This window comes from Dipodomys ordii, unplaced genomic scaffold, assembly GCF_000151885.1.
Source record: "Dipodomys ordii isolate 6190 unplaced genomic scaffold, Dord_2.0 Scaffold193, whole genome shotgun sequence".
Classification (NCBI taxonomy): domain Eukaryota; kingdom Metazoa; phylum Chordata; class Mammalia; order Rodentia; family Heteromyidae; genus Dipodomys; species Dipodomys ordii.
This window is the reverse complement of record NW_012267409.1, coordinates 617773-628529: the sequence shown is the minus strand read 5'-3', so window position 1 is coordinate 628529 and position 10757 is coordinate 617773. Positions and strand designations below refer to the sequence as shown.

The 10757-nt window shown below is 50.9% G+C and overlaps 1 protein-coding gene across 1 annotated transcript in view; it reads right to left on the bottom strand.

Annotated features, from left to right (window-relative positions):
* Positions 1–10757, bottom strand: part of Pccb (propionyl CoA carboxylase, beta polypeptide) — a 28530-nt gene that overhangs the window by 10551 nt on the left and 7222 nt on the right. Inside the window, exons 2-6 of the mRNA XM_013034661.1 lie at positions 10498–10617; positions 8125–8193; positions 5765–5821; positions 4939–5052; positions 3857–3967 (exon numbers count right to left, since the gene is read on the bottom strand). Of these exons, the coding sequence (XP_012890115.1) occupies positions 3857–3967; positions 4939–5052; positions 5765–5821; positions 8125–8193; positions 10498–10617 (471 nt within the window). The remainder of the gene's footprint in view (positions 1–3856; positions 3968–4938; positions 5053–5764; positions 5822–8124; positions 8194–10497; positions 10618–10757) is intronic.

The window sequence follows — 10757 nt, the reverse complement described above, 5'->3', positions numbered from 1 at the left end:
GCCTCCAGCTAGAATAACAGAAGAGGATACAAATTACCAATAGCGGGAGAAAAAAAATCACTACACTACAGAACCAATGGAAGAGAGTAAAAAAAACCAACAAAGCTGCCAAGAATAACTCTATAGTCACAGATTTGATAACATAAATGCAGTAATCCGATTCCCGAAAGACAATGTGCCAAATCCATTCCAAATATATATATATATATATATGTGTGTGTGTGTGTGTGTATATATATATATATATATATATATATATATATTTGGAATGGATTCACACACACACACACACAGTCTAAGGTAGAAGTCCACTAGTTTACACCTGTCATCCTAGCTACTCAGGAGGCTGAGATCTGAGGATCACATTTCAAAGCCAGCCCAGACAGGAGAGCCCTTAAGACTCTTACCTCCAATGATCCACCAAAAAGCCAGAAGTGGAGCTGTGGCTCAAATGGTAGAATTCTAGCCTTGAGCAAAAAAGTTCAAGGAGAGCTGGGAAGGTGGCTCAGTGGTAGAGTGTTTGCCTAGCATGCATGAAGCCCTAGGTTCAATTCCTCAGTACCACATACACAGAAAACGCAAGTGGCGCTGTGGCTCAAGTTGGCAGAGTGCTAGCCTTGAGCAAAAGAGCTCAGAGACAGTTCCTAGGCCCTGAGTTCAAGCTTCAGGACTGGCAAAAAAAAATCAAATATATATAATTATTAATATATGTATGTATATATAAACAGAAATCTAGTTTTATATAGCTATAATCTGAATAGGCCTATATAAAAGAAATTGAATAATTAATAACCTTTCCATATAGAAAGCACGATATCCAAATGAATTTTTTGGTTAATCTTACAAAAATTCAAGGGGGAAATTATAATAATTCTCTATAACCTCTTTCAAAAAATGGAAGCAGAGGATAGCATTTTCGTAACTAAAGACAGGACCCTAACTAAAGACATTGCAAATGGAAGACAGACCAATTTCATGAGCATAGATGCAGAAATCACCAACAAAACCTTAGCAAGCTGATCCCGAAAGATTAAAGTTACACACCAAAATCAAGTAAGAGTTATTGATTTGCAAGGCGAAGTCAACTGTTAAAAAGCACCAAACAAATTCCAACATTCATTCATGATAAAAACAAAACAAAAACTGTCTGCAAACTGGCAAGGGCAACTCTTTCAACTTGAAAAAGAACATCTTCAGAAAGCTCACAGCTGACACCTGTCAGCGACAACCTTGGACACTGAGATGCGAGGACATTCTGCCCCTGGCCTCTAATCTATAGTATCCCATGGGGAATCAAGGTTCAAAGCCAGCCTGGGAAGAAAACTCCAATTAATCAGTGAAGGGCTGGACGGAAGACATGGCTCAAATGGCACAGTTCCAGCCATGAGTATAAAAAGCTGAGTGAGCAAACTCCAGCATTTTGGTACAAAATATGAAAGTCATTGCTTGTGTAATTCGACAAGGAAATAAAAGGTGTAGAAAGACTGCGAATCAAATTGTCCTTATTCTCAGATGACATAATCACCTATGTAGAAAATCTGGAAGAACTGACAAAAATATTGCTGGAACTAGTAATTCATTATGGCAGGCTAGCACAGTACAACTCTAACACACAAAATTCTACTCCTTTCCTATTAGTTGAAGTAAGTTAAATACAAACCACAGTCTTATTTAAGTAATATATGTAACAAGTATATAAAAAGTTAAAAAGTCTCTTGAGAATTAGAAGACTAAGCATTAGAAGACGTTTTATGTTCACAGACAGAAACATGATATGAAGACTTCTCTTCAAACCATCTACAGACTTGACACGGTCGCTACTGAAATACTGAAATCCCACAAATTATTTAATGAATATTAAAAACAAAACAACAATAACAGAAAAAAAAAAACCTGAGTTCAAGCCAGGCGACAGTGGCTCACGCTTGTAATGCTACTACTCAGGAGATTCAGATCTGAGGATCAAAGTTCAAAGCCAGCCCAGGCAGTAAAGGCCATGAAACTCTGATCTCCAATTAACTACCAGAAAACCAGAAGTGGCACTGTGGCTCAAGTGGTAGAGCACTCGCCTTGAGCTGAAGAGCTGAGAGACAGCGCCCAGGCCCAAGTTCAAGCTCTATGACCAACAAAAAGAAAGAAAAACACTGGAGAGAATGAAAAGATAAGCCACAGATCAGGTGAAACTATTTACACTGCACAAAGGACTATTATCCACACCACACAAGCAACTCTTAAAATGCAACAAGAAGAGCACAATCCACTTACCAGAAAAAAAAAGGGGGGGGACTGGGGGCTGGGAAGGTGGCTCAGTGGTAGAGCGCTCACCTAGCATGCATGAAACCCTGGGTTCCATTCCTCAGCACCACAGACACAGACAAAGTAGGAAGTGGCGCCGTGGCTCCAGTGGCAGAGCACTCGCATTGAGCACAGAGGGGTTCAGGGACAGTGCCCAGGCTGTGAGTTCAAGCCCCAGGACCAGCAAAAATAAAAATAAAAAAAAAAGCCAAGGGCCTTCACTGGATGGCTTACCAAAGAAAACGTACAGCTGGCAAACCGCGTATGAGAATCCGCTACGCCTGCGTCACTGGGATGGTGAACCGCAATGAGAGGCTACTGCACCCGAGACAACGCCGAAGTCTAGCGACAGGACCAGACTGGCAGGAGCGTGGCTGGAGGGGAGCGGCAGCCACTGCCGGTGGAAATGCAGACGGCCTGGCAGCTCCCAACAAAACTAAGCGCATTTTTAAGATGGGGTTCTTCAAGCCCGGTTCTGTGATATGTACCCACTTAGGTCCAAACCAAAATGTACCCTTGGACATGGACTGCAGCTTTACTGACAATGCCAAAAGCCTGGAAGGAACCAAGAAATCCTCTGGTGGATGAACAGATGGGCAGCCTCTGACCCAGCCACACAATGCAGTATTAGCCGGTGCTAAAAATACATGAACGCGGACTGACTAGAGGTAGGCCTGCCAAGCTATCGTGAGCCCCAAGTTCAAACCCCAGTACCACCACAAAAACTAAGCCATGAAAGGAACCTAAATGTACCAAAAAAACAAAAAAAAAATGAGAGAGAGAAAAAAGTGAGTCTGAAGAGACTACATAATGGAAAGTTCCAAATATTGTGGAAAAGGAAAAATAGATGCAATAAAAAGAACAGTGGTTGTGGTCCAGCATGGTAGTGTGTACCTGTAATCCCAGCTACGGTACAAAGGGCTGGGGCATGGCTCAGAGCTTGTCAAGCACACAGGAGCCCCTGGGCTCAGTAACTAGTACTTTGGGGGGGGGGAGAGTCAGTGGTTGGTTTACTGTGGTTAAGAAAGAGCAGCCAGCTGGGTGTCGGTGGCTCACGCCTGTCATCCTACTCAGGAGGCTGAGATCTGAGGATCACGGTTCAAAGCCAGCCCAGGCAGGAAAAGCTGTGAAACTCGTTTCTCCAATAAACCACCAGAAAACCAGAAGTGGTGCTGTGGCTCAAGTGGTAGAGCGCTCGCCTTGGGCTGAAGAGCTGAGGGACAGTGCCCAGGCCCAGAGTTCAGGCCCCATGACCGGACCGACAGAAAAAAAAAAAAGACAAAATGGGCTTTTAGATCAGATCCACCATTGCCATGACAAAACACAGATGAACCGGCCGACAGTCCAGGAGACCCGCACACAGCAGCGGCGGGGCCGCAGGGCCTCCCCAGGCAGAGCACAGCCATCCTCCGTGGCCGATCACATGCAAAGCACCTGCCCCGGGCATCGCCTAGCACGGCTCACGCACCGCAGCCAGCAGCCCCGCACCGAGGGCGTCGTGCACACGCCTTCTCAGGCCAGGCTGGGCCCGGGTCGGGAGGCGCGGGCTCTGCTTTCTTACCTTCACCATGAACGTGAAGTCCGTGAGGGCTGGGGAGTAGACGGCGCCGCCTGCGCAGGGGCCCATGATCAGAGAGATCTGCGGGATGACTCCCGACGCCGTGACGTTCCTCTGTCAGCCAAGGCAGCGGCATGGGTCAGCGAGGGGCGAGCAAGGCAAGGGGGGACCCCCCCCTCCCACCCCAGGGCACACAAACCACTCTCCATCCGCCCCTCCAGAGGCCATCAGCTACACCCCTTCACCTCTGCCCATCCCTGGGAGGGAGGGGGGACAAAGGGAGATAAGGAGGGACGAAGGGAGGGGAGGAAGGAGGGAGGCCCAGATTCCACAAGGCCAAGCTGGCTGCCAGAGCACAGCCGTGATGTCGTAACGTACTCCCTGGGAAAGAGCAGCCCAGACTCGAGGATGCTTGGGCTGCCGGCCCAAGGCCTGGTGGCCAGCCTCACCCCGTTCTTCTGAGCCCCAACACAGACGGCTGCGCGGAGCCCAGTCCATAGAGCATGGCTCCCGGCCGCATGGTGCGAAAAACCCTGCCCGCACACAGGGCTGGGAAGTGGCTCAGTGGTAGAGTGCTTGCCTAGCATGCATGAGGACCAGGGTTCGATTCCTCAGCACCACATAAACAAAAAGAAAAAAGCCAGAAGTGGTGCTGTGGCTCCAGTGGTAGAGCGCTAGCCTTGAGCAAAAGCAGCTGAGGGACAGCGCCCAGGCCTAGAGTTCAAGCCCCAGGACCGACCAAAAAAATAAAATAGTAGTTCAAATACACCACTTAGTTTGAAGCTTGATTCTCCTGCTTTTGAAGAGCCAACATTTTCGTTTTCTCCTGCTTTTGAAGAGCCAACATTTTCCAGAGCTTTCCCTTAGGCACGACCTTGAGCTAACTGCACTGTCCCCCCTTGACTGGCCTCCCCTATCAGAGGAGAGAAAAACCCACAGTGGTCCAGGCTGTCTTCCCGCCCACCCCCCTTCCCAGACACAGGGAGCCGCAGGAGGCCGGAGGGCTGGGACCAGCGGGGCCCTGCCTGCGGTGCTTGGAGGACTGAGCACAGCACCTCTGCAGAGTCTGTGGCTAGGTTTCTCACCAGGAAGATGTCTGCGTAGCCAGCCAGGGACATCACGCCCTCTTGGATCCGAGCGCCCCCCGAGTCGTTCAGCCCGATCACAGGGGCCCCCACGATCATCGCCTGGTCCATGATCTGAGGTAGCAGAGAAAGTGCTGGTCAGACTCCGACAGGCAGCGTGGTGTGCAAAGTGCCGGCAATGTGCTCCCCTAAACAGGAGCGGGGCGCGGCCTCAGTCCCTAGGACTCCTGGGCCCATTCAAGACGGCTGGGAAGGTGGCTCAGCGGTAGAGCACTCGCCTCACACCACAGACACAGAAAAGCTGGAAGTGGTGCTGTGGCTCCAAGCTGGCCTTGAGCAACAGAGCTCAGGGACCACCCGGAGGCCCTGAGTTCAGGTCCCTCAATCCAGGAGGGGGGGAAATAAAGTTACAGCTGGGCACTACTGGCTCACAACTGTAATCCTAGCTATGCGGGAGGCTGAAACTGGAGGATCATGGTCAGAGGCCATCCTTGGCAGAGAAGTTCACAAAACCCTTTCTCAACAAAGACCTGGGGGGGAACCCTAACATCGATGGGTGTTGCTCAGGCATATGCCAGGAAGTGAGACCCTATTTAGAAAATAGCCAGCAAAACCCAGGCCTGGAGGGGTGGCTCAGAAGTAAGAGCACCTGCCCAACAAGCATCCAAACTCTGAAGAAAAACTAAGCAACCAGCGAGAGCCGCTCAGCCGGTGCATCCTGTGCAGAGCTGCTCTTCAGCAAGGCCTCACGCGGGGTGACCCCACAGCGCTCAGCACGCACCGCGCCAGTGAGCGCGGCACCGGCTCACGCTTCGTGAACACTTACTTTGCAGATCTTCTGCGCATGCGCTCCCGACAGACTGCCACCAAACACTGTAAAGTCCTGGGAGGAAGACAATGGCATCAGCAAGGATGGCCTCCACTAGCCTAAGACCCAACCGGGAGAGCTCAAGCATTGCAAAGGCGTTTCAAAGGCTGAAAAAAGCCGGGCGCTGGTGGCTCACGCCTGTCATCCTAGCTACTCAGGAGGCTGAGAACTGAGGATCGAGGTTCAAAGCCAGCCCAGGCAGGAAAGTCCCTGTGAGACTCTTATCTCCAACGAACCACCAGAAAACCGAAGTGGCGCTGTGGCTCGAGTGGCAGAGCGCTCGCCTGGAGCTGAAGAGCTGAGGGACAGCGCCCAGGCCCAGAGTTCAAGCCCCATGACTGACCAAAAAACAAACAAACAAAAAAAAGTTGAAAAAATTAGGGAAATGTCTGATTTATAGACAGTTCTGCAGAACAGTGAGTGAAGTATTGCTGAAAGACAGCTCATGGGCCAGAATAAAAGAGGCAGTCTTGACTCTTTATCCTCATTATCAATCGTCTTTCTGTCTCTGAGGAAACAAAGTGTCGGATCGCACTGGGATGGAGCTGAAGAGCTCAGGGAGAGCACCCAAGCCCAGAGTTCAAGCCCCATGACTGACACCTCCTCCCTCCCCCCTCAAAAAAAAAAACATAAACACATTTCCAGAAAACACTGAAACTCTGAAATATTTTCTATCCTCTTTCTTAATGGATCCATCTATCAGTTTTGGCCCAAGTCCAGTGTAGCAACACACACCTGTAATCCCAATACTAAACTCAAGTCGGGCACTGGGGCTCATGCCTATTAGCCTAGCCATTTAGGAGGCAGAGAGCTGAGGATCACGGTTCGAGGCCAGCAGGGGCAGTAAAGTCTGTGAGATTCTTAGCTCCGATGGCCACAAGAGAACCAGAAATGGTGCTGTGGCTCAAAGAGAGAAACCTACATTGGAAGCCAGCTTGAACCATGTTCCTAGTGAGATCCTGTTGCAAAAATAATTATTGGGGCTGGGAAGGTGGCTCAGTGGTAGAGCGCTTGCCTTGCATGCCTGAGACCCTGGGTTCGATTCCTCAGCACCACATACACAGGAAAAAAATAATTATTATCTACATTTATATAACTTCCACCTATTGAGTGGGGGTGGGGCATGAAGTCTAAAACACCATCCAACATACTGTGTTAGCATCTCACCCTGCGAGAGCACGTCAGCGCAAATGCAGGGCTCAGGACAAGCGAGAGCACGCGGTGCTGAGGGCTGGCGTCCACGCAGGCCTCCTCGGCTCGAGCCGAGACTGACAGGCGCGCTGGCTCCAGGGCTGCACCTTCCTAACCTCTGGGCACTGCGTTCCTTCCCAGCCCACACTCCTTTAAAACCGGCGACCAGGGCTGGGAAGGTGGCTCAGTGGTACAGTGCTCACCTCACATGCATGAAGACCTGGGTTCAAATCCTCAGTACCACAGACACAGAAAAAGTCAGAAGTGCCGTTGTGGCTCAAGTGGTAGAGTGCTGGCCTTGAGCAAGAGAGGCTCAGGACAGCGCCCAGAGTTCGAGCCCCAGGACTGACAAAAAAAAAAAAACGTTGAGGAGCACAGGTGGAGTCCTCCCCACACCAAATTCTCTGACCTCTTCTTCCGCCTTTCCACTTCTAAGGACCTGGGGTTAGGCCGGCTGGAGTCCCCCGTGGGACTGGCCAGAGACCTGAGTTCTTCCTCTCGGGGTCGGGCAACGCTCCCAGGTAACAGAGGTTGGGGCGCTGGAGGGGCAGTGAAGGCCCACTAGCGCCCGCTCCCTCCACGCACGTGCTGCGTTTGCTGCTCTGTCTTGGACCTTCGCTGCCCGGGATTGCGAGGGTCTTCTAGGCCCATGGCCAAAGGTATCTCACTCTCGCTTTCCTGGGGCCCCTTCCGGCAGCCTCCAGCACTGAGACCCGCCCCAAAACAGATGGACTCTCCCTTGTAGGGAGAAAGCACGTGGTTTGATCCTCTGTGCACACACTGCTGGCTTTCTGTCACCTTGGCACGCAGCAAATCCTTCCTGCGACACAAACCATGCCTGAAATGGCACTCCCCTGTATCTTGCTCCTGCTTCTTTTTGTCGGCCATGGTGCTTAAACTCTGGGCCTGGGCGCTGTCCCTGACCTCTTCAGATCAAGGCGAGCACTCTACCACTTGAGCCACAGCGCCACTTCCAGATTTTTCTGTGTATGTGGTACTGAGGAATCGAACCTGGGGCTTCACGCATGCTAGGCAAGCACTCTACCTCTGAGCCACCTTCCCAGCCCCTTGCTCCTGCTTCTTTCCACCTCCCAGGAAAAGCCCAGATGAGCAGAGCCATGACATACCTGACTGAAGATATAAACCAGTCTTCCATTGATCCGGCCCCGTCCGGTCACCACACTGTCTCCAGGAAACTACAGAGGAATGGAGAAATAAAGGCTGGACATTCCAAATACCCTTTGTGGTTTTGGTTTTCTGGTGGGTCGTGGGGCTTGAACTCAGGGCCTGGGTGCTGTCCCTGAGCTTTTGTGCTCAAGGCTAGGACTGTACGCACTTTGAGCCACAGTGCCACTTCCAGTTTTTGGGTAGTTAATTAGAGATAAAGAGTTCAAAGGAAAAAAAAAAAAGCCAGGCACCCGTGGCTCACGCCTGTCATCCTAGCTACTCAGGAGGCTGAGATCTGAGGATGGCAGTTCAAAGCCAGCCCAGGCAAACAAGTCCCAGTGAGACTCTTATCTCCAATGAACCACTCAAAACCAGAGGTGGCGCTGTGGCTCAAGTGGTAGAGCGTTAGCCTTGAACACAACAAGGCTCATGGACAGCACCTTGTATTATGCTCACTTTGGGTCCTCAGCTCCACCCACGCCTGGGCCCCGCCCATCCCCGGAGTTCCCTCCACACCGCTGGCCCCTCCCTCCCTCCGCCCAGACCCAGCTGAACTCCCACCTGCCTCACTTCCCATCCCCAGACCCTCCTGCTACCTGGATGGGGACCCAGGCCATGTGCTCCCTCTTGGGGGAACTATGGCTTCTTAGCAGACCTTCTAATAATCTTTCTCCTGTGTCTGCCTGCCTGCCTCTGCGTGGTCCCCTGGAATGGATGTGGGGGCTCCTCTTTCACCCCAGCCCTGAGTTCAAGCCCTACAACTGGGGAAAAAAAAAAGTTTCATGAACTTGCCTGGGCTGGCTTTGAACCACAATCCCCAGATCTCAGCCTCCTGAGTAGCTAGGTTTACACGTGTGAGCCACCAGTGCCAGGCCAAATACTCGGAATGAATCTGTCCACTATGCCTTCACAAAAGCCACATACAAACACACAACTAATTCCTTCATTTGCATAAGGATGAAAAGAAATTTCACCCCTTGTTCTGTAGCTGTGTGGTAGCTAGCACTGATTCTCACTCCAGCAAAAGGAGGGGACATCTTCCTTCCAAAAGTGCAGTAATTGGGCTGAGGGTGTGGCTCAGTGATAAAGTACTGGTAGGGCAGGCATTAGGCATAGGGTTTGATTCAGAGCAATGGGAAGGAAAAAAGGCAAAACAAAAACTACAAGACTCCCTGAGGGCCACAAATGCTATCTGCTCATAGCTAGTGGACATATAAAGAGACACGAAAGGAGCCGGGCACCAGTGGCTCATGCCTGTCATCCTCGCTACTCAGGAGGCTGAGATCTAAGGATCCAGTTTCAAAACCAGTTGGAACAGGAAAGTCCAGGAGACTCTTATCTCCAATGAACCACCAAAAAGCCAGAAGTAGAGCTGTGGCTCAGGTGGTAAAGTAGTACCTAGCCTTGAGCAAAAAAATAATCAGGAATAGCACCCAGGCCCTGAGTTCAAGGCCAGGACTGCACAAAAAAAAGACATGAAGGAAGAATAATGAAAGGGGTGATACTGATCAAGACACACTGTACTCACAAACTGACTTGAAACTACATTGTACAACTATTTAGACATAATAAAGTAAAAAGAAAAAGAAGGAGAAGCTCAAAACCAGGCATGGTGACTCATGCTGCAATCCTTGTTTCTTGCGAGGTTAAGAATGAGGTCGGCTGGGCAGTTTGGGAGACTTTCATCTCCAACAGTAAAAAGGAGCGCACGGTGGCATACAACTGTCACTATAGTTACAGGGAAATGTGCGGATAGGAAAGAAGTCAAGGCCAGGGCTGGGAAGGTGGCTCAGTGGTAGAGCGCTTGCCTCACATGCATGAGGCCCTGGGTTCGATTCCTCAGCACCACATACTCAGAAAAACCTAATCTGAAAGTGGCGCTGTGTCTCAAGTGGTACAGGGCTTGCCTTGAGCTGAAGAGCTGAGGGACAGCGCCCAGGCCCAGAGTTCAAGCCCCACAACTGACTAAAAAAAAAAAAAGTCAAGGCCAGACATGTGCATAAACTTGACAGCCTATTTGAAAAATAACTAGGGAGTCTGGCTCAAGTGGTAGAGTGCCTGCCTGGAAAGCAGAGAGTCCTGAGTTGAAAACCCCAGTACTGCCAAAAGACATACAAACAAAAACAACCACCAAGAAGCATGGCATCAGGGCATGGTGGCACACACCTGGAGTACCAGCACTCCGGAGGCTGGAGGAGGAGGAGGATGGAAGGCGAGGGGAAGGAAGACCACGCAATCCCCAGTGGTTCCTTCTCCCGAGGACTACAGACCCATTCCCCAGGCAGGCGGCCGGCAGCGCCGCAGCGGGGCAGCACGTCCACGGGAACAGGTACCTTATTCTTTTCAGCATCCATTCCAAAATCTGCACATCTGTGTTCCACAAACATGTCCGTCTCCACAAAGCTGCCAGGGTCCAGCAGGAGGTGGATCCGCTCCCTGGCAGTCAGCTTTCCCTAGAACACAGCAGGGCCCACTCAGTGATGTCATCATCCCCTAAGTGAGCAAGGGAAGGGGGGTTGGTGGGAGCTGCAGAAGTCCCTTCTCCCTCTGCCCTGCCCAAGGCAGGCAGGGCAAGGAACGCGGGGGGGGGGGG